The sequence below is a fragment of the Phoenix dactylifera genome, chromosome 3 (genome assembly GCF_051530095.1).
Source record: "Phoenix dactylifera cultivar Ajwa chromosome 3, Ajwa_hap1_PhDact_Kaust_v1.1, whole genome shotgun sequence".
Classification (NCBI taxonomy): Eukaryota; Viridiplantae; Streptophyta; class Magnoliopsida; order Arecales; family Arecaceae; genus Phoenix; species Phoenix dactylifera.
The window spans coordinates 10,416,232-10,442,200 of NC_143192.1; the positions used below are offsets into that span (position 1 = coordinate 10,416,232).

The 25,969-nt window shown below is 47.7% G+C and overlaps 1 protein-coding gene across 7 annotated transcripts; it reads left to right on the forward strand.

The window, feature by feature from the left end:
• The first annotated feature begins 1,092 nt into the window (after positions 1-1,092).
• On the forward strand, positions 1,093-24,601 carry LOC103714801 (uncharacterized). 7 transcript variants are annotated; one of them, XR_605274.5, is made up of 8 exons: positions 1,093-1,779; positions 1,880-2,063; positions 2,838-3,055; positions 3,157-3,343; positions 3,425-3,510; positions 3,823-3,914; positions 23,330-23,458; positions 23,562-24,470. XR_605274.5 is itself a non-coding variant. In XM_088717726.2 (8 exons), the coding sequence occupies exons 2-8, from the start codon at positions 1,974-1,976 to the stop codon at positions 23,629-23,631; spliced, it is 852 nt and encodes a 283-aa protein (XP_088573852.2). In that variant the 5' UTR covers positions 1,640-1,779; positions 1,880-1,973; the 3' UTR covers positions 23,632-24,176. The 7 variants fall into 7 exon arrangements, 5 of the variants coding, with proteins under 5 accessions (XP_008800439.3, XP_088573852.2, XP_088573851.2 ...); XR_016399755.1 differs by lacking the exon at positions 23,330-23,458 and adding an exon at positions 4,009-4,175 and having other exon boundaries at positions 1,640-1,779; positions 23,562-24,601; XM_088717726.2 differs by having other exon boundaries at positions 1,640-1,779; positions 23,350-23,458; positions 23,562-24,176.
• The last annotated feature ends 1,368 nt before the right edge of the window (positions 24,602-25,969 follow it).

Sequence of the window (25,969 nt, forward strand, 5' to 3'; positions counted from 1 at the left end):
CAACGAATTCAAGTTTGGTAAGATTCGACATTCTTTACAAACAAGAATCATAGGATTATGAATTTGTATCATACAAATTGCAAGTGAACAATTTGACCATTCTATGTCAATCATAAAAAACATAAATTAGATATTGAGAATACTAATTTGAAAAAGAAACTTACAGATTGGAGAATGGCACAGAAAATATTTTTCTTGTAGAAAGAACACCACGTACTTCTATAATTGGTAAAGCCTTCGTGCTGATAACGTGTTGTAAAATAAAAGGTAAAGAGATTGGAGACAAGCAAATAAATAAGACACAGAAATTGCAGAAAATTAGTTCTTCAAGAACTAATAGTATTTCTCATTCTTTTTTATGTCTTTCTTTCTCTTTTCACTTCTGTACATTTCATCCTCCTCAAGGTACCCTTTTATAGGCCTAGGGTTATAATAAGGAGATATAATAGTCATAATCACAAGACAATTAAAGGACAAGAGAAGGTGAAAAGGTGGATGAATGTAGACATCCCCAAGGGATAAGGGGCATATTTAGGAGTTACAAAAGATGGAAAACCCAAGAGGTGGAGAGAAACTCAAGAGGTGAAGGTTAAGTGGTCATCCACCCAAATATGGTGGATTCATAACAATCAAGATAAAGAGAAGGGACTATTTTTTTCAGATTAAAATAGGATTGCGCCTTGATTTCCTCGTATCTCTAATGTATCTTATCTCACTTTTTCCCCCATTAATCTTACACCTTCATTAATTCCATATTCAATGCATACAATCCATGTTGTTCCAAAGCCAACAAATGACATAATGCGTTTAAGTTACCAGAACAATATCCTTATTAAACGCATTCATGGCTCTCGGAAAAGACCAGTAACCTCTCAACTTCTTTCTTTGTTTTACTACTCTTTGTAAAACCCTAAACCCCAGGGTAGACGTGGAACCATGCGATCCATGATTCGTTCATTGCCCAGGGAGCACCTCCCCGAGTCCATGATTCAGTTGCCATTTGTCCCGAGTCAACCCAACTCAGTCCAACTTCCCCGAGTCCGGTCCGAGTCACCTCGCTCCAAACCAATGGTGTCCCGGTGTCCCGACCACGCGGCGAAGCGAGCTCCCGCACGCAGACAAAAAAACCTCCCCTTTTTCTTTTCCCGTCCCGGCCATCACACCCTGCTCCTCTCTCTCTCTCTCTCTCTCTCTCTCTCATCCGGGGGCGGGGAAAGGGAGGAAAGAATCCAAAAGGAGATTTCAGCGACAGCCGGGGGTGTCAAAGAGGACAAAGTAAGAACTAGAAGCGTTGCATTAGCACGAGAAGTCCCTTCCAAGTGTCATCCCTTCTCCCTGTCCCTTCCCCCCTCCCCTGCATTCAATTCCCTTCCTCTTTTTCCATCTCTGTCAGCATCTTCTTCCGCTTTGCTTTCTGGTGTTATAACAACGGGTAGTTCCTGAGGGAAGAGAGAGAAAGAGAGAGGGGGTGGGGTGGGGTGGGGTGGGGGATCGGGCATTGATGGAGCGAAGTCATATCCTTCCAAATTTGGTTCCTTGTGGATGTTCTTCACGGAGTCATCTTGATGAGTCATAATTTAAGGCCAATCTGCGGGTGAGTCAGTATTTTACGCCCTCTAATCTCTGCTTTCCTTTCCCTTCCCAAGAACGAGAGAGAGAGAGAGAGAGAGAGAGAGAGAGAGAGAGAGAGCGAGAGCGAGAGCGCGCGGCCGTCTCCCACCCGATCTCTTCTTCCCGTTCTCCTCTTCTTCCTCGTCCTCTTCGTCTTCTCCACCTCTGGTATATATTCTACCGTTCCTCTTCTTCCTCGTCCTCCTCTGTTCTTCGTTTCTTTTATACTTTTCTTTTGAGTTTTGGTGAAAAGATTTGATTTTTATAGGTGGTACTAGTTGAAAAGTTTATGTTAGAAAGGAAGGAGGGACAGCGACAGTAATAGAATACTATTAAAAAGAAAAAGCAAGGAAGGCATCGAGATGGCTTCAACCTCGCGACAGGGAGACTCCAACCTCCTGTCCTTCATCAACTCCACGACGCCGTCCGTGCTGACTCACAACCTCCCTAAGGTCCTCTCTCTGCTCTCAAAGTCCCCCCCCTTTTTTTCCCCCCCTCTCCCTCCTTTTCTTTCTTCTTTTTCTGGTGTGTTTTGTTATTTTACTCATGTTCGTTTATCGATCTCAATGCTGATCACTCATGGCTTTGAAGACCATCCTCTTCTACTACTTTTTCTACTCTAGCTTCGTAGATCCAACATTGAAAAGATTAATTTTTTACGAAGTGTTCTCTTTTCCCTTTGTACTACTAATTTTTCTCATTGGTGCATCCATGCTTTGATTTCTTAATGGAATATGCGTTTTGGGATGGATATGGACGCCAGATGATTGATGGGCGGAATTTTGGATCATTTTTTAGGAATTTTGTTTAGTTGGGGATCCTTTGGAGTTTGTTGGGATCCCATACAAATTCAAATTTTCCTTCTATGGAGACCCACCTAGTTAGGGTCCTCAAGATTTTATTTTTTTTTTTTTGTCATCATTGATGGAAACTAGATACATGAACAGATGTGTACATGTGGATATCTGTTAATTTAGGCAACATAGTTATTTTCTCTTCTGTTATCTATTAGATTTTCCTTTTGAGATTAGACTTTCCTACTTTAAGAAAGCCACTTTCCTTTATTATCTAGATTTTGAATTCCTACATGTACTTATATTTATTTCCTTTTCCGGCAATTCTGTATTTCTGTTCAAAGCCTATTGCTTTCCTTACAGGCTGATACATATTTTCTTTATATGTTTGGAAAATAATCCTCATAAGAAATATATATGCTGTTAATGCAGTGGTCCTTCCAAGATTGGGATAACCTCTGGCTCCCTGCAGGGAGGGATACTGTGGAATTTTTCAACCTCAGAGACCTTTGGAACCAGTACACTGAGTGGAGTGCCTATGGTGCCGGCGTTGAGGTCCTCCTCCCCGGTGGAGACAAAGTGGACCAGTTCTTTGTGCCGTCCCTATCGGCGATCCAGATATACACCAGCAAGTCCCACGCTGCATCGAGGTCCTTCATTGAGTCCTAACAATTGAATGCTGATGTTCTGCATTGCTTCCATGTAATCAGATCCCTAACCAAGCTTTGGTTGCATGTTCTGCTGGAAATAGGAATGGTTTAAGCAACTGCTGGAGCAATGGGACTGCCTATAAGAAGCTGGTCAATCCGCGGCGTTCTGCTGCGGATACAAGCTCCGACGTCGAAGGTACCCGACAAGCTCAAGACAAATGGGGGTACCTTTACTTCCAGTTCATTGAGAATGCCTCCCCTTATGGGAGGCCGCCTCTCTTAGAAAAGGTACATTCTGTGCTCCTGTTCTTTGGCGGATGATTTTCTCTTTGTTTCTGTGTTCAGCTTTCTGATTGTCCGGTATGTTAGGTCCAGGAATTGGCCAATATCTATCCGGGCCTCATGTCTTTCAAGAGCACGGAGCTTTCACCTGCTAGCTGGATGTCGGTCGCCTGGTAGGCTTATGTTCTGCATTGCTCCTATGTTTTCTGATTTGAAACAATCATGTTATCTTGTATTATTATTCTGTTCATTGGAAATCCATGAGTGGGATTGACATATGAAAATAGCACCCAGATTGGATTTTGTTAAGTTACTCCGTAGCCTACGATGATTTAGTTCGAACTTTCAGAAGAATTGTTTATTTTGCGGAAATACTAAGCATTCTGTTTATTTGTTTCTCTGTTCTTCTCTTCTATAGGGAAGTAGATTTGAACATTTCAAGTTTATTCTAATTTCTACTCTCATTGTTTTCTATTATCAATTAGGTATCCTATTTATCAAATCCCCCGCAGGCAAAATGTGAAGGACCTGTCGGCGTGCTTCCTGACCTATCATGGTCTCACCTTACCATATCAAGGTATGCAGCTGTGTTTCATGGAATCTCATAGATGCATCGATCTTCTCATGACCTTGTTAATTCTTTTTTCATAACTCTAAATATGTTTTGCCAGCCTTTCTTGACTCAGAATTTCTCAGACTCTAGTTTGGAGCCATAGCTTGATAGGAGAATGTCACTTGCTTACATTATCCAGCTTTCCAACTCCTATTGCTGTTTTCCTCTTCAAGATTTCTTTCTGAAATCTGCTCATTGATCATCTTGGGCTTCTTATATACTCAGGTCTGACTGCTTGAAGTACATTTATCTCAGTTAGACTTCACTGTATCTCTTGCTTAGATCTTTTCCTCTTCAAGAATTCTTTGTGAAATTTATTTAGTGGTCATTGTAGGCATCTTATCCAGCCAGATCAGTTGAGGATGGAACATGACCCAATTGTAATCCTTGTTGTTGAGTGGTCAGTTGTGGGACCAAAAAATATTTGAACTTAATTAACTTGCAGCAAGTGATTAGAGCTTAAATCTTGTTGCTATGCTATTTCTCATCATATGGATACACAACATCATCAAAAACAGATTTTTTTTCCAGAGGAAACAAGATGCTTAGATGGGTTACTTGGATCTAGGTCCTGTTTTATTTTGTTTCCAAATTAACTTTTTTTACAAAATACATGGTTTTGGTCGGAGTACATGGATCCTATGATACATAGGAAAGAAAATGAGACCTATAAATGCATTAACACTACATATTTCTTACTTACTATATATAATTGCATTTACATGGTAGCAAAAAAATTTTCTTTTCACTATTTTTATGGATATATATGCAGCTCGGTGTGATCATTATTATAATATTATCTGAATGCTAACTACCAGTTTGGTATGACATCAAGTAAACATGTTAAAGATGCACTAACTTGTTTTTTTTTAAATTTCTGCAGATTTCATATTTTTAGTGATTCTTTCTACTTTTTTGTTGTAAAGATATCTCTTTTTTTTCTGTTTTTCTTGTCGTAACGATCAAAATTGAAACCAAAAACTGAGATGTCAAACTACTTTAGAACCAAGAATTAGGCTTTTCTATATAGCGCTGAACCTCTAAAAAATCATAATTTGGTTGCTCATATTAGATTATGTGCTTGAAACCATTTCCTTGCCTGTCTTTTCCTCTTCTTGTTGTTATCAATCACATGTTTCTTTGTCATAAAATACTAAGTGGGTACACCATCAAAAAACAAAGAACAAAAAAATAACACTAAGTGGGCCTTATTTTTTGGAATTATAAGACCATTATATGGTGATATGTTGTAATTTGATTAACCATATTTTTGGTTAATGATTATGAACCGATAATTAAGTCCAAATGATAGGAGTAAAACTCATGCTTTTATTGGTGATGTTCTTGACTTATCAAGCATGTAATATTTAAGTCATGAACATAAGGAGCTAAGCATTTTGGCTTATTCTAGCTGGTATAATACACATATTATACTTGACACGAATTGAAGCAAAACCTCTCATTACTTATTCTTAGAGGGGTACATGCTTAGGAAAATAGTGCTTTGTACAACGTGGTACTAAGCTTAAAAGTGATTGTGCAGCCTTTTCTTCCTTGTTGGTGCTTATTGATGATTAGCTCATGCTTTGTGTTAGCATGGTAGGTACCATGGTGCGTATGTACCTTAACAACCAGTGATTGCCATGGACCCATATCGTGGCCTATGATAGTAAAAGCAAGACGCATTACTTTACCCTTGACAATATATGGGCGAAGGTATGACTTCCACATATAACTAGGATTTTTTGGCAAGGAGTGAAGTACCATTATTCACCTATTCGGCTATAAGGGATTGAACTAGTAAAGTGCATATAGTGGTCAACCCTTATGCTAGATTTCCAAGTATATCAAATTATCCTCCATATCAACGTAGAACAACACTCGACAAAATGTGTGTCAATAATGTGCAATGCCCTATTGATTCATACCATACTAGTAGGGTTCTAGTCTAGGCACCAACATCGATGCTGTAAAATTGTTTTCTAATATATCTTATAGCATGATCTTCTAGTCTTTTAAATATCTAGACTCTATTCAACTTTATGGTTTTGCATGTAAAGATGCTCTAGACCTATTTTTGAAAAGGAATAAAGAATTATAGAATAATTTATCTTATTCTCAATAGGTATAACTACTTTCCAATTAAAATGGGATAGTCCTCTTTTGCCTAAAGCTTTCTTATCCCCACTCAATGATTGCATGGTACCATAGTAAAAATAGTGGTATGCTTGCTTTTGTTTAAGAGGAAAAAGAAGCCCTTGATTTTGAAGTTACTTTTTTCCTAATATATGGGTATTCTAGCCATTTCAAAATTAAAGTTGGTAATCAGGTCGGGTCGGATCAAATATAGGTCAGGTTGGATACACGATAGTTCAAAAATCTATCAACCCAAATCAAACTTATTTATTAAATAGGTTAAAAATCCAGAGCTAAACTTGACCATTTTATTAAGGAGGTGATCTAACCCAATCTACAATGGGTTGAAACAAGTTAAATGGATCAAATGGTGAAGCATTGCCACCCCTATTCAAAATATAAAGTGGAATTAAAGAATCAGGATGCCCTGTTTAACCTATGGAACCACATATCCCTGATTTTATAGCCTTTGGCCAACTTGTCGAGGATCTATGTGCAACTCTTTAATAATGTATCCCTAGTATAATTCTTTTATCTCAAACTCCATTTCCAAACTATGCCTTTGAGATTAATATGGTTTCAAATACCAAAACTTGTCATTTTCTTTTAATTGCAACTTGTAATGTTGGTCACGTACTCATTATCCTAGGTTACATGGTAGGTCCCTATATTGCCTAAAGCGACCTTGGCCAAAAATATTGCACCAACTCTTAGAGGTTGAAAGCCAAGTTGGCATCCAGTCAGCATAAAAAGCTCGAAATTGGCAACAAAAGTTCTAACTCCTTCCGGGGAGTCTTCTTGAATAAAAGTTTTGCTCCATGTTGAAGATCTCGGTTCCTCATATCGTGGGAGCCATCGTCATCTGCCATCGGAACCACAACGGCAGGCTTTATCCAATCCCACCTAATAACCAATTCTGTTTCCTCTTCTTATCAAAACAAACTCTGTAACCTATTTAAATAGAATACTGTGAACGAGAACGGTGTAACGGGAAAATATTATAATCCACTGACTGAAACGTTTTCGACTCTGTTCTTCTTCCCATTCTGTTCTTCTCCTTATTATCTTATATGGTATCAGAGCTTTATTGGCAAACGTCTTGATGTCGATCACCGGGCAATCTCCTTCCGCAGCCTCTACTGAAACTGTCGCTTACCCACCCTTCACAGCAATCCCTCATATGCTTACAGTGAAGCTTACCCGAGATAATTTTCTCCTTTGGAAGGCTCAAATGGTTCCATACTTCCGGGGACAAGATGTGTTCGGTTTCCTCGATGGATCGATCGAGGCACCATCCCCTTGGCTACTTTCGTCTTCACATGATGAGGCAGAGAGTTCTCAGATTCCCAATCCTGCCTTTTATCAATGGGTCAAACAGGATCAACTTATCCTGAGCACCCTTATGTCCTCTCTTTCAGAAGGTATTCTTGCCCAAATCATTGGCTATACCACCTCCCATGAAGTCTGGCAAGCCTTGGAGAGGAGTTTTGCTTCACATTCTCGCACACGAGTTGTGCAGTTGCGCACCCGGTTGGCAAGCTTGAAGAAAGGTAATCTCTCTATCACTGATTACTTCCTCAACCTGAAGAAAATCTCCGATGAACTTGCTTCGGCCGGTCACTCGTTAAGCACTGATGACCTTCAAAGCTATTTACTTGCTGGTCTTGGATCGGACTACGATCCGTTTGTTACATCTGTTACAACTCGGCTTGATCCACCATCCCTTGAGGAGCTCTATTGTCATCTTCTCGCTCATGAATCCCGCCTCATACACCAAAATCAGCCCTCTTCTCTTGCTGATGTTATTGAACCATCTGCACACGTTGCTACTCGGCATTCCTCCTCTCTGTTTCGTGGCTCTGGCAACGGAAGTCGTCGTGGCAACAATCATTTCTATCGCTCTCGAGGGCGTGGCAACAACCGTGGAAATGGTGGTCATTTTCCTGCGTCCCAGTATGCCTCTGCAGGACACAGTCATTCCTCTCGTCCTGTCTGCCAAATTTGCAATAAACTCGGTCACAGTGCGTTACAATGCTATCGTCGTTTTGACCCTTCACTGCAGGGTGTTTCTTCTTCTCCTCCCAATGTGCAGAACTCGGCCCATGCGATGGTTGCAGCATCTAACAGTTCTTCTTCCCCTGATTGGCATCCGGATACAGGTGCCACACATCATTTTACTGCGGACATGAACAACCTCACTATCCGTAATGATGAGTATTCTGGGGATGATCAGATTCAGGTCGGCAATGGTGCAGGTTTGCATCTCTCTCGTATTGGTTCTTCTACTCTTTCCACATCCCGTACCTCCTTCCTTCTTGATAAAATCCTTTTAGTTCCTGATATTCAGAAGAATCTACTGTCCGTTCAACAGTTTGCTAAGGACAATAATGTTTCTTTTGAATTTCATGCTTCTTATTTCCTGATTAAGGATTGCTTGGGGAACATCCTGCATCGCGGTCCTCTGCGTAATGGTCTGTACTGCTTCTCCTCCTCATCAAGCTTCCCAACAAAATGGGCGTTCGCTGGTGTTCGTGTTTCCTTCCATGATTGGCATCGCCGACTTGGTCATGCTGCCTACCCCACTGTTCGTCGGATTCTCTCCCGAGTTCCCCGCCTGGTGTCTTCAAATACTGCTCCTCGTGTTTGTAGTGAGTGTCAGATGGCTAAGAGCCATTGTTTACCTTTTAAAAAATCAGTGCATAAATCTTTGGAACCTTTGGATCTCATCTTCAGTGATGTCTGGGGACCTTCTTCTGTCCTCTCTACAACTGGCTCTCGCTATTATGTTAGTTTTGTTGATGATTGCACCAAATATATCTGGCTTTTTCCTATTAAACTGCGGTCTGTTGTTGAGAATATTTTTTACCGTTTTCAATCACTTGTTGAGCGACAGTTCACTCGGAAAATTAAGGCTATCCAAACTGATTGGGGAGGTGAATACCGACGCTTACATCGCTATTTTGCTTCTTGTGGTATCCAACATCGCCTAGCTTGCCCTCATTCTCATCATCAAATGGGATCTGTCGAGCGGCGTCATCGCCAGATCGTTGAGATGGGCCTCTCTCTCTTAGCTAGGGCCTCTCTTCCATTGCATTACTGGGAAGATGCTTTCATTACTGGGAAGATCCTTGGGTTTGTTGCCTCTACCGCGGATGCTTCCTTGTTCATTCTTCGCCGCACTACTGGGCTGCTCTGTGTTTTAATCTACGTTGATGATATTCTCATCACTGGTTCCAATCCTGACATGGTCTCCTCTCTTCTTTCTTCTCTACGGACCGAGTTTGCAGTTAAGGATCTTGGGGACCTCGGGTTCTTTCTTGGTGTTGAGGTCCTCCGTACTACCTCTGGTCTCTTTCTTTCTCAGCGTCAGTACATTGCTGACCTTCTTCGTCGAAGCCGCATGGACCTGGCTAAGCCTTGCTTGACACCAATGGCCTCCAGTTGTTCTCTCTCGGCCTATGATGGCACTCCCTTTGATGATCCGCTCCTATATCGCAGCATTGTTGGGGGACTCCAGTATCTCTCCATTACTCGGCCTGATATTGCTTTCTCTGTCCATTCCGTTTGCAAATATATGCATCGCCCATTGCAATCTCATTGGCAAGCTGTCAAACGGATCCTTCGGTACTTGAAGTCCTCCATCTCCTTTGGCCTCCTTATTTCACCGTGTTCATCACTTCAGTTGCACGCCTTCACCGATGCTGATTGGGCTGGTGATAAGGATGATCGTCGCTCTATCAGTGCATATTGCATCTATCTTGGCACTAATCTCATTTCTTGGAGTTGTAAGAAGCAAGCTACTGTTGCCCGCAGCTCTACTGAAGCAGAGTATAAAGCTCTGGCCAATGGTTCTGCTGAACTTCAATGGCTTGGCTACTTGCTCCATGAGTTGGGACTCACCAAGCTACCAGTTCCGACGATCTGGTGCGATAATATTGGAGCCACCTACCTATCCTCCAATCCCGTTTGTCATGCTCGCACCAAGCACATTGAGTTGGATTTTCATTTTGTTCGAGAGAAAGTTGCTCAACGCCAACTTCTCGTGCGGTTCCTCTCCAGCCGCGATCAGCTTGCCGATGCTCTGACTAAGCCTCTCTCCACGGTTCGTTTCCAATGTCTGCGCTCCAAACTCAACGTCCGCCCTCTCCCATTGAGTTTGCGGGGGCGTGTTGAAGATCTCGGTTCCTCATATCGTGGGAGCCATCGTCATCTGCCATCGGAACCACAACGGCAGGCTTTATCCAATCCCACCTAATAACCAATTCTGTTTCCTCTTCTTATCAAAACAAACTCTGTAACATATTTAAATAGAATACTGTGAACGAGAACGGTGTAACGGGAAAATATTATAATCCACTGACTGAAACGTTTTCGACTCTGTTCTTCTTCCCATTCTGTTCTTCTCCTTATTATCTTATACTTATACTCCACATAAATCTCTTTTTGATGGGAAGAGGTCTAGATAATGGTGATATTTTTTTTGTTTTCCTTTTAGTTAATAAACCCTTTGTTTTTTGCATAACTAGTTCTACATAAGAATCATTTGATAGATTTCAAATCAGACCTTAAGAGCAACCTAAGACTTTCCAACAATGATTAAGGACATATTCCATCTCAAAGTTACTATATTGAACCGGAGATAGACTGGGTCTTGGGACACCTTTGAGGCCGTGGATCTCTCCAAACTGTTTGTGCTAGTCCATATCATTACCGTCCTAGCCCCAGATCAGAAATTCAAAGCAAGCCCCAATACCAAAGATTAAGCCCTTGCTTTCCTAAATGAGATGTTCTCTTTATTGGTAATGAAGAGACTTCATTATGTGAAGAAGTTTTATGAGGAAAGCTTCCTTTCTGAATTCAATAGAAAGGAGATCAAGGTATTGCGATTAATTAACACTTAAACTTTCCTTGGTGAGAAAAATATAATGAAGTACAATAAAAGAAAGTGTTACGGGGGAACTAAGCCGCCATGCTCCACGTGACCGGCACGCGCGCCCATGAAGACTACGGCTGTCCTTTGATCCAGCAATCCGACCCCGAGTCGGATATCTTCGGCTTCGCGGCCCGACCTCGAGTCGGCTGCCCTTCGATCCAGCAGTCCGGCCCCGAGTCGGACATCTTCGGCTTCGCGGCCCGACCCCGAGTCGGCTGCCCCTTAATCTAGCAATCCGACCCCAAGTCGGATATCCTCAGCACCGCAGCCCGACCCCGGGTCGGCTGCCCCCTGATCCAGCACTCCGACCCCGAGTCGGAGATCTCTTGATAACGACAGGCTGCTTCCCAGAGGCACGCCGAGGCCTCCTGCTCCACTACTCCCTGCAACGGCTGTATCCGATGCTGTTCCACGATCTCCTGTATCAGCCGTACAAAGCGGAACTCCACTACGCCCTGTCATGGCCGTACCCAGCGCTGCTCCACGACGCCCTGTAACGGCCATGTCAGTGGCCACTCCGCCGCGCCCACGATGACAAACCCCCCTCAGAGACCCCCCAGCCAGGTATATATGCGGCTGGGGGGAGAAGGGGGGGTAAGCAATATCTTCCAGAGCACTCTCTTGCTTGCGATTATTATCTCTCCTTCTCCTCCAATCTCCTCTGACTTGATCGTCGGAGGGCCCCCACTACCCCAGTGGTGGTGCGAGGCTTGCTCGCAGGTTTCCCGGTGGAAGGTGGAGCGTAACCAACACTAACCAAGACAACTCAGACGGAACCCCGTTCACACCGCTGTGTCAATCGTTCTCGGTTTGGACCACCAGCAACAGTTGGCGCTAGAGGAAGGGACTGATCTCAGAGCGATCGTAATGGCACGGCGAGGTGGTCGTGGAGCTTCCAATGCCTCCGGTCACGGGGCCTCTCGCGCCTCCGGCCGGGAGGCCGCTGCGTCTCCAACACATTCTCAGCAACACTCCACCATTCCACCCCCCATTCAGATGGTCGAAGCCGCTCAGTTCGACCAGTTAGCCCAGCAGGTTCGCACCCTCGCGGAGGTAGTGCAGAACCTGCAGGGTGTGATGTCTCGAGCGCCACAGCGGGCCCAGGAGCCGCTGCCCCCCGAGCGCTCACCTGTCTTCCTCAACCCGCGCTCCTTCCTCTCTCATGGGGAGGAGCGCCGGCGCGAGGAAGGTTCTCGAGCACGGTCCATTCTGCCAGGACCTTCTCATCGAAGCTGCGCGGGGTACGAGAGGCGGACCCGGGCGCGTTCTCCGACCCCCCAGTCCTCGAGGGGCCCGCACTCCAGTCGGTCCCCCTCGCGCCGCTCCTTGTCTCCCACCCACCGGTCGCGCTCCCTGGACCGGCGGGTGAACGATCTCCACAGACAACTCCAGGTCCTGAAGGGCCACTCCAAAGATCTCTTCGCCGACTTGGAGATCTCCTCCCAACCGGCGCTTGCCTCGAGGATCCTGCGGACCCCAAATCCGCCGGGATTCAAAATGCCGGCGATCGAGCCCTATGACGGGGCGGCGGACCCGCGGGATCACGTGGAGAGTTTCAGGACTCTTATGCTCCTCCATGGAGCATCAGATCCCCTCCTCTGCAAGGCCTTCCCGGCGACCCTCCGTGGCCCAGCCAGGGCGTGGTTCGCCGGCCTGGAGGCTGACTCTATCCAGTCCTTTGACCAGTTCACTCGCCTCTTCATCAGCCATTTCGCCGTCAGTAGCCGGCGGCGATTGGTTTCCGACTCCCTCTTTGATGTCCGGCAAAACGAGGGAGAAAGCCTGCGGGATTACCTTACCCGCTTCAACAAGGCTACATTGGAGGTCCGGAACCTGAGCCAGGAGGTGGCTCTCTCAGCCCTGAAGCGTGGCTTCCGGAAGGGCAGACTCACCTTCTCCCTGGACAAACGCCTGCCGCGGAGCTTCCCGGAGCTGTTGTCTCGGGCGAACCAGTATGCAGACGCCGAGGAGGCAGCCGCCCACCGGAACAAGGAGGCCGCCGAGGCCCCTCTAAAGCTCGGAAAGAAAAGGCGAAAAGAGGCACCCCAGAGGAGGAGCCCGACGCCTCAACATCGGCGCAGAAGCCCGTCACCGGCGAGGAACCACGGCGCCCCACGCCCTCGTTCTCCGCACCGACGCTTCAACCGGTACACCCCACTCCTGGTCCCCCGGGCCCAGATCCTTATGGAGGTCAAGGGGCGGGAGAACCTCCCGGTCCCGAGGCAGATGAAGAAAATCCCTGGGAGGAGGCCCTCTCGAGCGTACTGTGAGTACCACCGAGACCACGGCCACGACACCGAAGACTGCTTCCAGCTTCGGGACGAGATCGAGGCTCTCATCCGCCGAGGGCGTCTCGGTCGATATGTAAACGACCGACGTCCCCCCGCAGACTCGCGCCCGGCCGACCCGGCCCCTCAGGAGCCTCGGGAGCAGAATCGACCCGTCGCGGGCGTGATCCACACCATCACTGGGGGCTGCTCTCGGCCTGTGAGGAATGCAGGGGGCTCGGTGGAAGCATCAGGGGTGGCCGTCGCGAAGAGGCAGCGGGTCGGAAATATAATCACTTTTTGTGATGAGGATGTAAAGGGGGTTCAGACCCCCCATGATGATGCCATGGTGATCTCCCTCACTATGGCGAACTATGATGTAAGGCGTGTTCTTGTAGATAGTGGAAGCTCAGCTGATATTTTGTTTTACGAGGCCTTCCAAAAGATGAGCTTGTCCCGACAAGTGTTGCACAAAACATCCACCCCGCTCATAGGATTCACTGGAGACGCTATCTCGGCCGAAGGTGTCGTTGAGCTGCCTGTGACTGCGGGCGTTGCACCCGCAGAAGCCACGGTGCGGCTCGGGTTCTTGGTCGTCCGTGTTCCCTCGGCCTACAACGCTATCCTCGGACGACCCGGACTGAACGCCCTTCGCGCGGTAGTCTCTACATACCATTTGCTAATGCGGTTCCCCACGGCGGCCGGGATTGGAGAGGTCCGAGGTGACCAACCGACCGCACGGCAATGTTTTCTAGCAACTCTCAAAGGGAAGAAGCCCGTGGAGGCCCTAAGCGTCGAGTCCCTTGACGCCAGAGACGAGGTGGCTTTGCGGCACGGGGAGCCGGCCGAGGGTGTGATCGAAGTTCCCCTTGAGGAGGGTCGCCCGGACCGTACGGTCCGGGTCGGTGCCAACCTCGACTCGGAAGCTCGACTCAGGTTAGTGGAATTCCTCCGAGCCAATGCTGATGTATTTGCCTGGTCGGCGGCCGATGTACCTGGGATCGACCCGGAGGTCATTTCTCACGCCCTCAACGTCGACCCAACCCACCGACCAGTAAAGCAGAAGAAGAGACACTGTGCCCCGGATCGGATCCGAGTGGTCGACCAGGAGGTAGACAAGCTCTTGGAGGCAGGATTCATAAGGGAGGTCAGCTACCCCGAATGGCTGGCAAATGTCGTACTTGTCCGGAAGGCGAGCGGGAAGTGGAGGATGTGCGTCGACTACACCGACCTGAACAAGGCGTGCCCCAAGGATAGCTTTCCGCTTCCACGGATAGACCAACTGGTCGACGCGACTTCCGGATATCAGCTGCTGTCTTTCATGGACGCCTTCTCCGGCTACAACCAAATAATGATGGCTCCACAGGACGAGGAGAAAACTGCCTTTATAACAGACCGGGGGCTGTACTGTTACAAGGTAATGCCCTTTGGTCTGAAGAATGCTGGCGCCACTTACCAGCGCCTCGTCAACAAAATCTTCAAAGGGCAAATCGGCCGGAACATGGAGGTGTACGTGGACGATATGCTGGTGAAGAGCCGCCATGCCGACCAGCACATCGCGGATCTGGAGGAGACTTTTGCCACCCTGCGGAAGTTTCGCATGAAGCTGAACCCAGCGAAGTGCGCCTTTGGCGCTTCGGCCGGGAGGTTCCTCGGTTTCATTGTCAACCAGCGGGGGATCGAAGCCAACCCTGACAAAATCAAGGCCATCCAAGATATGTCCCCTCCGACCAAAGTGAAGGAGGTTCAGGAGCTCGCTGGAAGGGTCGCCGCGCTCGGACGATTTGTGGCAAAATCGGCCGAACGCTGCCAACCGTTCTTCAAGGTGTTGAAGCGCCCGAAAGACTTCCTTTGGACGGCCGAATGTCAAGTGGCATTCGACCAACTCAAGGAGTACTTGGCGTCTCCTCCCCTGCTGTCCAAGCCGCAAGAGGGGGAGATGCTCTACCTCTATCTGGCGGTCTCCCCAACCGCAGTCAGCGCAGTACTGGTTCGGGAAGAGGCAAAGCTCCAGAAGCCTGTGTACTACATCAGCCGGGTCCTACGGGATGCCGAGACGCGGTATACGAAGGCGGAAAAGATCGCCTTCGCGCTGCTCACCGCGGCCAGGAGGCTTCGCCCCTATTTCCAGGCTCATCCCGTCACCCTCTTGACCGATCAACCACTGCGGCAGATCCTCAGCAATCCTGAGAATGCAGGACGGCTGGTGAAGTGGGCAGTAGAACTTGGTGAGTTCGACATCCGCTACCAGCCCCGACCCGCCATCAAGGCCCAGGTGCTCGCGGACTTCCTCGCTGAGTGCACTGTGCAGGAGGCGGAACCTAGGCCGCCGGAAACACCCAGCCTCGACCTCCCAATCTGGACGCTTCACATTGATGGGTCGTCGAATCCCGAAGGTGGAGGGGCCGGGCTGGTCCTTACCAGTCCCGATGGAGTGATAGCTGAGTATGCCTTGAGGTTCGGATTTCCAGTGACCAACAACGAGGCGGAATACGAGGCCCTAGTCACAGGACTCAAACTCACCAAGGAGCTCGGCATCCGGCGTTTGAAGGTCTTCACCGACTCCCAGCTGGTGGTCGGGCAGGTCCGAGGGGAGTTCGAGGCTCGGAGCCCGACCATGCAGAGCTATGTCTGGAAGGTGCAAGCACTCATTCCCGACCTCGGCAGTGTTGACATTCAGCAGGTCCCAAGAAGCGAAAATGCCAGGGCCGACAGGCTGTCCCGCTTGGTGGGCGCAGACGCGCACAACTTGTCGAGGGCGATCTACCTGGAGACCCTGGATGCCCCGAGCATCGGCGAGGCCGGAGCGGTGATGGCGATTGATCCGGAGCCATCTTGGATGGACCCGCTCGTCGCCTACCTCGCCGAAGGAATCCTCCCAGAGGACGAAGATCAAGCTCGGCGACTCGTCATGAAGTCCGCCCACTACGTACTCTATGAAGGGAGGCTGTATCGGACCTCGTTCACCGCCCCCCTCTTAAGGTGCCTCCGCCCCTCGGAAGCGGCCTACGCCCTCAGCGAAGTCCACGAAGGCATCTGCGGATCGCACCTGGGGGCTAGGTCCTTGGCGCATAAGATCATGAGGCAAGGCTATTATTGGCCTACCTTGTTGGAGGACTCAAAGGATCATGTGCGGAAATGTGACGCCTGCCAGCGCCACGCCAACGTCCAGAGAGTCCCTTCTGTCCCCTTGGCGCCAATCACTGCACCCTGGCCCTTCGCCCAGTGGGGAATGGATATCCTCGGACCATTCCCCGTCGCTTCAGCTCAGCGGAAATTTTTGATTGTTGCAATCGACTACTTCACCAAGTGGGTGGAGGCAGAGCCGCTGGCCACTATCACGGAGGTGCAAGTCCGGAAGTTCGTGAAGAAGAACATCATTGTCCGATTTGGGGTACCTCGGGTCCTCATCTCGGATAATGGGCGACAGTTCGACAACAAGCATTTCCGTGACTTCTGCGAGGAGTTCGGGATCGAGCATCGGTTCACATCTGTGTCGCATCCCCAAACCAACGGCGAGGCCGAGGTCACGAATCGGACAATCCTCCAAGGAATCAAAGCGCGAATCGGTCGGACGGGGCAAGCTTGGGTCGAAGAACTCGAGAATGTCCTTTGGGCGTATCGGACCACGCATCGGACCCCTACCGGGGAGACGCCTTTCAGCCTAACCTATGGCACGGAAGCCGTTGTCCCCGTGGAGCTCGGACTCCCCTCACCTCGGGTGGCCGCGCACCGACCCGAGGCCAATTCGGAACAACTCCGAGGGAACCTGGATCTCTTGGAAGAAGCGAGGGAAATGGCGCAGGTTCGGATGGCGATGTATCAGCGGAGGGTGGCCCGATATTACAACTCCAAGGTCCGACCGAAGCTTTTCAGAATCGGAGATCTGGTGCTAAGGCGAGCTAAAGCATCTCGACCTGCGGAAGGTGGGAAGCTGGCGCCAAATTGGGAAGGCCCATATAAGGTTCGCTGGGTAAACCGACCTGGCTCCTACCAGTTGGAGGCCCTAGATGGTCGAGAAATTCTAAGGAGCTGGAATTCCGCTAACCTGCGGATGTATTACCAGTAGAACGACGATGCCAGAAAGACAGTTCAAAAATGTATAACGCTTTGCATTTCAATAATTTCTGGTTACAACGGCGTGCTCGTGTGATTACAAGGAATTCCCAGGGGGGAATTAGGGTGTAAAGAAAGTAAAGAAGAGGTGGAGACTCCGAGGAGCTGAAGATCTGGGATCCCGAAACCTCCATCTGAAGCGGTTGCAATCCCGTCGGAAGTGGGTGCTTCCAACCGGAGGCGCCATCGGCGTCTCACGAAAGAGACGAAGAGCCGGCGCGGATGAAGAAGTGGACGAAGGAGAAGTCCACACTGCCTCCAACCGGAGGCGCCATCCACGCCCCATGAAGAGGATGAGGAGCCGCCGCCGACGAAGCTCCCGCTGCCTCCAGAGAAACGCCACCTCCAAGGGATATTCCGGTCCTCCCCAGTGTTAGGGGAGAGAAGGAATACGAGGGGGAAGAGCATATGGAGGCGCGGTCCCGGATCAGGCGCCTGGTGCAGAGCTCAATCGGGAGGCTGAACTTCAAGGAGGGGAGATGTGATCCCGGATGAAACGCCTAGAGCGGAGTTCCGCCGGGGAGACCCTCCTTGCTGATCCCAGATGAAACGGCTAGTTGGCTGAAGTCGCGAGGGGCGCGCCTCCCGTTCCTTCGGCAGGAGTCTCTCAGCCATGCGCCAGAGAGAAGGTCCACGATCCATGGCAACTTGAACAGCTCCGGCTTGGCAGGCTCCATCGCACCTGCACCTATATTTATAGCCAAACTGCGGCCCCCCGGTCGTTCCGATACGGGTGGCTCCAATAAATGCGGGCGCATTGAATCCGGAGCCGATCCGACTCTCAAGGCGTATCTTCCCGCGATTTCCTAAGCGTCATTCTCCTTAATCACATTTTTTGTGCAGGACACTCCGGGTGCCCTGTACCCCTAGGTCCACGTATCTCCGCCCGCGCCCAGGCCGCATCCGCCTCGAAGAACGCGCGCATCGCGGCCGCTTAACTGACACTCCTCGCAAGCAGCAACTGGCGATCCGATTTCCCAGGTAACGCATCAATTAGCGTTTAATGCCCTTCTGGTGTTCCCCAGGCAACGCTTGGAGAAGAGGAGAAACACGATCGCAGCTGGCCACGGAGAAACCCCGTCGGGCTGCAAGCGACAGGCGCATGGCCAACGAGCGGAATTTCCCGAGGCACGGCCCTCGGATGCCAGGCTAACCCGATGATCATCCCGGGAGCAGACTAGCCTGAAGCCCCGACCGGTCGCCTCGGCTTGCGCCAGCCTTGGCCGACCAACGAGCGGAATCTCCCGAGGCTCGGCCCTCGGATGCCAGGCTAACCCGATGATCATCCCGGGAGCAGACTAGCCTGAAGCCCCGACCGGTCGCCTCGGCTTGCGCCAGCCTTGGCCGACCAACGAGCGGAATCTCCCGAGGCTCGGCCCTCGGATGCCAGGCTAACCCGATGACCATCCCGGGAGCAGACTAGCCTGAAGCCCCGACCGGTCGCCTCGGCTTGCGCCAGCCTTGGCCGACCAACGAGCGGAATCTCCCGAGGCTCGGCCCTCGGATGCCAGGCTAACCCGATGACCATCCCGGGAGCAGACTAGCCTGAAGCCCCGACCGGTCGCCTCGGCTTGCGCCAGCCTTGGCCGACCAACGAGCGGAATCTCCCGAGGCTCGGTCCTCGGATGCCAGGCTAACCCGATGACCATCCCGGGAGCAGACTAGCCTGAAGCCCCGACCGGTCGCCTCGGCTTGCGCCAGCCTTGGCCGACCAACGAGCGGAATCTCCCGAGGCTCGGTCCTCGGATGCCAGGCTAACCCGATGACCATCCCGGGACCAGACTAGCCTGAAGCCCCGACCGGTCGCCTCGGCTTGCGCCAGCTTTGGCCGACCAACGAGCGGAATTTTCTGAGGCCTAACCCTCGGATGCCTGGCTTAGTACCGGAAGAATTCCCTAAGGCCTAACCCTCGGATGCCTGGCTTAGCGCCGGAAGAATTTTCTGAGGCCTAACCCTCGGATGCCTGGCTTAGTACCGGAAGAATTTCCTGAGGCCTAACCCTCGGATGCCTGGCTTAGCGCCGGAAGAATTTCCTGAGGCCTAACCCTCGGATGCCTGGCTTAGCGCCGGAAGAATTTCCTGAGGCCTAACCCTCGGATGCCTGGCTTAGCGCCGGAAGAATTTCCTGAGGCCTAACCCTCGGATGCCTGGCTTAGCGCCGGAAGAATTTCCTGAGGCCTAACCCTCGGATGCCTGGCTTAGCGCCGGAAGAATTTCCTGAGGCCTAACTAACTCTCGGATGCCTGGCTTAGTGCCGGAAGAATTTCCTGAGGCCTAACCCTCGGATGCCTGGCTTAGTGCCGGAAGAATTTCCTGAGGCCTAACCCTCGGATGCCTGGCTTAGCGCCGGAAGAATTTTCTGAGGCCTAACCCTCGGATGCCTGGCTTAGCGCCGGAAGAATTTCCTGAGGCCTAACCCTCGGATGCCTGGCTTAGGGCCGGAAGAACTTCGAGAGTCAGGAGTCGGCAAGACGCCGCCAAGAGTTAAAAAGAAAAAAAGAGGAAGACGGACGGGGGAGGGCCCCCGGTTAAATAGGCGGAAAGGCGGGTGATGCCTCGATGACGCCAGAGGACGCCTGGCCGCCGAAGGGTCGCTCGCGCCCCAAAGGCAAATCGACACCATTAAGGAAGGATGTCCGCCGAAATCCTCAGACTGCCAGGTCAGCAACAACCGCCATACGCCATAAAGAAGGCAGGGAGCTCGAAGCGTGCGCGCCTCTCCGAGGGATGGCGGCAATCTCGAAGCATCACTCCCTTCACCCGTTCCCCTTCTGGTTACAGGCTCGGAAGTGGGGGGCTACTGTTACGGGGGAACTAAGCCGCCATGCTCCACGTGACCGGCACGCGCGCCCATGAAGACTACGGCTGTCCTTTGATCCAGCAATCCGACCCCGAGTCGGATATCTTCGGCTTCGCGGCCCGACCTCGAGTCGGCTGCCCTTCGATCCAGCAGTCCGGCCCCGAGTCGGACATCTTCGGCTTCGCGGCCCGACCCCGAGTCGGCTGCCCCTTAATCTAGCAATCCGACCCCAAGTCGGATATCCTCAGCACCGCAGCCCGACCCCGGGTCGGCTGCCCCCTGATCCAGCACTCCGACCCCGAGTCGGAGATCTCTTGATAACGACAGGCTGCTTCCCAGAGGCACGCCGAGGCCTCCTGCTCCACTACTCCCTGCAACGGCTGTATCCGATGCTGTTCCACGATCTCCTGTATCAGCCGTACAAAGCGGAACTCCACTACGCCCTGTCATGGCCGTACCCAGCGCTGCTCCACGACGCCCTGTAACAGCCATGTCAGTGGCCACTCCGCCGCGCCCACGATGACAAACCCCCCTCAGAGACCCCCCAGCCAGGTATATATGCGGCTGGGGGGAGAAGGGGGGGGTAAGCAATATCTTCCAGAGCACTCTCTTGCTTGCGATTATTATCTCTCCTTCTCCTCCAATCTCCTCTGACTTGATCGTCGGAGGGCCCCCACTACCCCAGTGGTGGTGCGAGGCTTGCTCGCAGGTTTTCCGGTGGAAGGTGGAGCGTAACCAACACTAACCAAGACAACTCAGACGGAACCCCGTTCACACCGCTGTGTCAATCGTTCTCGGTTTGGACCACCAGCAACAGAAAGCATGTGGAACTCAACCTGTTGTTATCTCTACTTGATCCCTTACTATTTTAATGCACAAGGATTTTGCAAGAATTTTAATGATAATTTGTTTCATCCATCCTATAGATAGGAACAACCATTTTACTTAGGCTAAAATCCTTCTCCCTGTTTTTTTTTTTTGGGGGGGGGGGTGTTGTTGCTAATTGTTTAAACATTCCAAGTGAATGACTCTGTTGTTGGATTAAAACTATCAACCAATTTGATAGGTCAGTGGATTCTTGGAGTTGGCCTTTAATGTGAGTTGGTTTTTTATTCTGGGTTAAACATCTTACTGTATGCTTACTAAGGGTCTAGGAATCTTGTTGCATTCCTATTGCATATAAAACTACTATCCTCCCTAATGTTGTTGGATAGTTGTAACTCAATAATAGTCTCCCTCTTCAATTAGCTAGTTTCCATATACTTATCCACTAAAAATCTCTCTATTATGTTTTTTTTACTCGAACATTATCAATATTTATGGAAGCCACATCTTAAATGCAAGATTAATTTGCATTGGCAACTCTGCAGAGTGTTAGTGTTCAGATATGACAAAATATATAGACAAAGAGCAGGCCTGCCATCTCTATTGTCCTCTGATTCCTTGCTTTTGGATTCTTGCAACCCACAATTGTGAATTAGATAATTGCTTCAACGAGTGGGACCATGATCCAGATAATCCATAAAACATGGTAGAACTTAATTGCTTCGTAGTTCATTAAAATGATGACATGAGGACCCAATGAAAAGAAGAGGTCGGAGAAAGGTAATATGCCAAGATGGGAAGAATTACGATTATAATATTGGATGTAAAAGGTGGAATAAAATATTCTTTTTGTAAGTTAGGCTTTTATGAAGGTTTAAGGTCTCCAATTAGTACCTTACCAATATAATATGGACAGTATGACATGGTACTGCACTGGCATGCGAGAATTGCAAATTTTGCAGCACAAAGATTCCACACTCATATCATTAACCTACCTTGTATAAGATAATTGTGTAGTGCACTCTTTTTTACATCTATTTTATATTTACCAGTTAACACACTTTCCAAGTATTAAGTCAATGAGTAAGTTAAAAAAAATTCTTGTTAGAGTTTATAGTTCATGGTTATGGATGGAAGAATTATGAGCAGGGATTAGCATTTGCTAGACTGCATTGAAGGACGATGGATAGCTACATGTTGCATTACATGCATGGTTTTATGGACAAGATGGTGAGATTCTTGTGAAACTGAATACTCCAAAAATTAATGACCAAAAAGAATTCCACCATTAATGTGCATTTTTAGTATGGAGACCATATCTCTGTCATTCATGGTATGTGTGCATAAGCAGTAAGAACCAGAAACATTATGGTCTTTGGATCCATATGTTGGATAGCTTCATACGACTAAATGAGTGCTACTTAATGTATGGAATAATACTATTCAGTACTAAAAGATATTTCTCTGTTGCATATGATAATTGTGGTGTATGGTGGTTGAGTCTCAGACCGATGTCCCTTTTCTTTTTCTTCTTCTTTTCGATAAAAGACTGATGCAGTTCAATGTCCAATCTGAGTTTGCTTCAATAGGCATATAAATGCTTCTCGAAGGAAGCTTTATGATTAAGTTTAGCATCATCCTGTATATGTTTGAGATTTATAGTTTAGAATAACAATTCAATTTGTTATGAGTATTAAACATATCCATTTTCCGAGCTGACTTGCCTAAATGATAATTTATTCTTGATATCAAGACCTCTGATCAGTTAATCTGTAGGGATTTTTTCTTTCTTTTATGTATTCTTATCTGTCATAGTCTACCTATTTGATTTTCTTTTTTCATTTTACTATATGCATTTGAAAGCTTAGCAGAAGATATAGTTGACAAAATTTAACTCATAACCTTTATCATCTGACAATAAAATTATGAAGCTTATACTAAAGTGGTATCTAGTGGTAAACAACATGATATAGCACCGTGTGGTTCTTAATAAATACAATATATATTAATATGGAAACTTTGCTTTCTATACTCAGAAAGATCTAGAAAATTCTCTCCAAACATAGCGACTGTTCCCAACCTCAGTGCCCTCACATGTGACAGGTTGGGTTTTAGTTGTATATTCTCTTTATCATGTCATGACTATCAGCTATGCATTAACCAATTCTAAGATAACTCCAACCAAGTATTTTTCTGATTCAGTAACTATCTTTTTCTTATGTTTATATTTTTTTTTTTCCTGGAGGCATAGTTATGTTTACAATATCATATTGCTGTTTCTAATGACAAGCCTTGCCAATAGTTGTTCAGTCTGTGCGTCAGGCAGGTTTGGATCCAAATCCAACATTCAGTTGGACATTTGTATCTTAGGAATTTATCCACTTTCGGTCAGCTGTGTTATGAGAACTGAATGCAACATGTATATTGGAAGGTTATCCTTTCTTTCTATGGTTCTCATCTTATATATACTTGTGTTCAAAATCTTACCAAGCTTCATTTTCTTAATTGACCATTTTCCTGTGATGCTCTTGCAGATCATATGCAGAGGAGCACCGTAAAAAGTTTGTCTCACACTGGAGCTTGGAGGAATGGAAGTATATCTGAGGAGAAGAGCAACCGCATCTCTCTTCACCCTTTCGGCCTCACCACCTCCAGAGCACGGGGAAACCTTTGGGCAAATCCTGAAAGTGGAGATAATGAAAAAATTGCCTCCCTCCACGAGGCTGCAAACTGCTGGCTGAGTCAGCTTAAAGTTCACCACGATGACTTCAACTTCTTCGTGACTCACTGAACCCCCCACTGTGCATGATACGAACCATTCTAGTTTTCTGAGAACCTCCTGACCGGCCCCATGCCATGACATTGCTGTGCCGGCATTCAGATTACTCAATGAACGTTGAGAAAGCTGAATCCGGTCGATTTTGTAGATGTTAGTGAAGAAGAAGGCTTTATTGGATCATTGAAAGATTGATTTTGGAGTACAGAACAGAAAGATCTTAGGCCTCGCTTTTCTCTTAAAATTTTTGTCTTCAGAAGGTGGTGGTTCTAAATAGGTGGGTACTTGGGTAGTTTTCAATTTCCTTATGGAACAGAAAGAAAACTGTTTATTGTACAGAACTCTTATATATGACATCTTGGGTTGGTATATTCAATGGAAAGCTCTTACCAATTTCTCAAATCTATAGCAATATGGATGCGCTCTTGTCTTCTCGTGCTGCGAAGCCACATTCATGTTGATGACTGGAGGTTGGATGTTATTACTTGGTTGTCAGCCCCCTTGTTGGCACCTATCTTCTTGTGGTTCTACAAATCCTCCTGGCTCAAAGGATGTTGGGGAGCTGGAGAGAGATTGAACAGCTTGTGCAGGGTAATGTCATCTGAAGAAGTATCTTGAAACATTGTAACATCATTCTCCAATTCAATGAATTTTCTTGAATTGCTCAGTTGTCTTGCCTAATGTTCTGTGTATTATTCTTGACACAAACTGGTCAAGAACTCCATAATTAGTTAACATGGATCTTGCGATTTATTCTTGAATTGATCATGACTAAATTCTAAGTCCTGAATCTATATCTCTTGCTGAATTTTCTCGAACACCGTGCTTGTGACTTTGTCTTTAAGAGCCTGTCTGGATGTCCTGCAACTGCACAGCACAGGTAGGAAGGTCTGAAGACAAGAAGCAAGAGGGAGAAGGGGGAGGCTACTGTTCAGGATCCCATAGTCCATCTAAAAAGTGATATTTGGAATCGAAAATGGGATCGGGGGATCCAATATGTTGACTTCCCCTTCATCCATTCTACAATTCCTCTCCTCACAAGGATATGATATGGGGAATCCAAATGTCATATGACTGGCCAAAGTGATGGAAGATTAGCTATTTTATGATAGAGTAGCCCAGGTATCTCCAACTGATAAGTTGCTGGCTGGCCATGCTGGATGGCTGTTTACTGTAGAAACTGGCCATGATAGTGCAGTATATGAGTCAGATTATGCTTGGTTTCTATCGAATCTTGCTGGCCTATCAACTTCCACACCTTCTCAGATTTACCTCTACTAGCGTGGCAAGTGCCATGTGAATAAAAGCATGTTTTTAAAAGAGTTATGCTTCCTGAAATCTATAGATATAAATGTTTTTATCTCCCAAGAGTTATCAAGGTCGTTGCATGATCCTGGCTGTTGGCTAATATAGCCATGGCTAATGATCAGTGAAGTCGCTATTACGTAAACCATCTTCGCTCCATTTATCGTTCTCTTTTTCTGCCTTGTCCCCAAATATCCATGATCTCTTAGATCTTGGTGAAAGCTATATTTGAATACAGGCCTTAGGTACAACCAGCAGAACACCTTCAATGAAATAAATTCTCATATTGATTAAATATAAGATTTTCTAAGTTATAATACTAATGACGATGATGATGGTAATGATGATCATGATGATAAAGATACCACGATACGGTGATGACAACAACAACATCGTCTTCGTTGTCGCACATTTATCAAGATGGAAGACGGAGTGGTTTAGTCTACTTATTTAGTTAAGGAAAGAGGAATTGGAATCCTCTCGAGTCTGCCATTTGGAATCCAAATCCAAGAGAGATGACGGGACTCTCTCCTCTCCCTCCTTCATCCTTCGCAGGAATGGATTCACCTTCTAATGACTCGATAATTATTTTGAGATGTATACATATGTTGAATAGTAGAGGTTGCAGCACCTCAAAATCTGTACAATGAGTGATCCAATGGTGGATTTGCTTGAAGGATGGTGGATCCTTCTACCATATGAAAGGTACAACATCTATCCCTCAAATTAGTCAGTCCAATAAATTGCTTTGTTGCATAGTGCTTATATACCTGGCAATTCAAAGCAGTCATCCTACATGAAAAACATGATAGCTAAGGTTTCCAGCTTGACCAAAAATTCGGCTATATATATATATACATA

Excerpts from the sequence above, each read along its gene's own strand:
- LOC103714801 (XM_008802217.5), top strand. The coding sequence starts at position 1,974 with ATGGCTTCAACCTCGCGACAGGGAGACTCCAACCTCCTGTCCTTCATC. Across the intron at positions 3,344-3,424 it reads GGCCGCCTCTCTTAGAAAAG|GTCCAGGAATTGGCCAATAT; the intron begins GTACATTCTGTG and ends CCGGTATGTTAG. Across the intron at positions 3,511-3,822 it reads AGCTGGATGTCGGTCGCCTG|GTATCCTATTTATCAAATCC; the intron begins GTAGGCTTATGT and ends ATTATCAATTAG.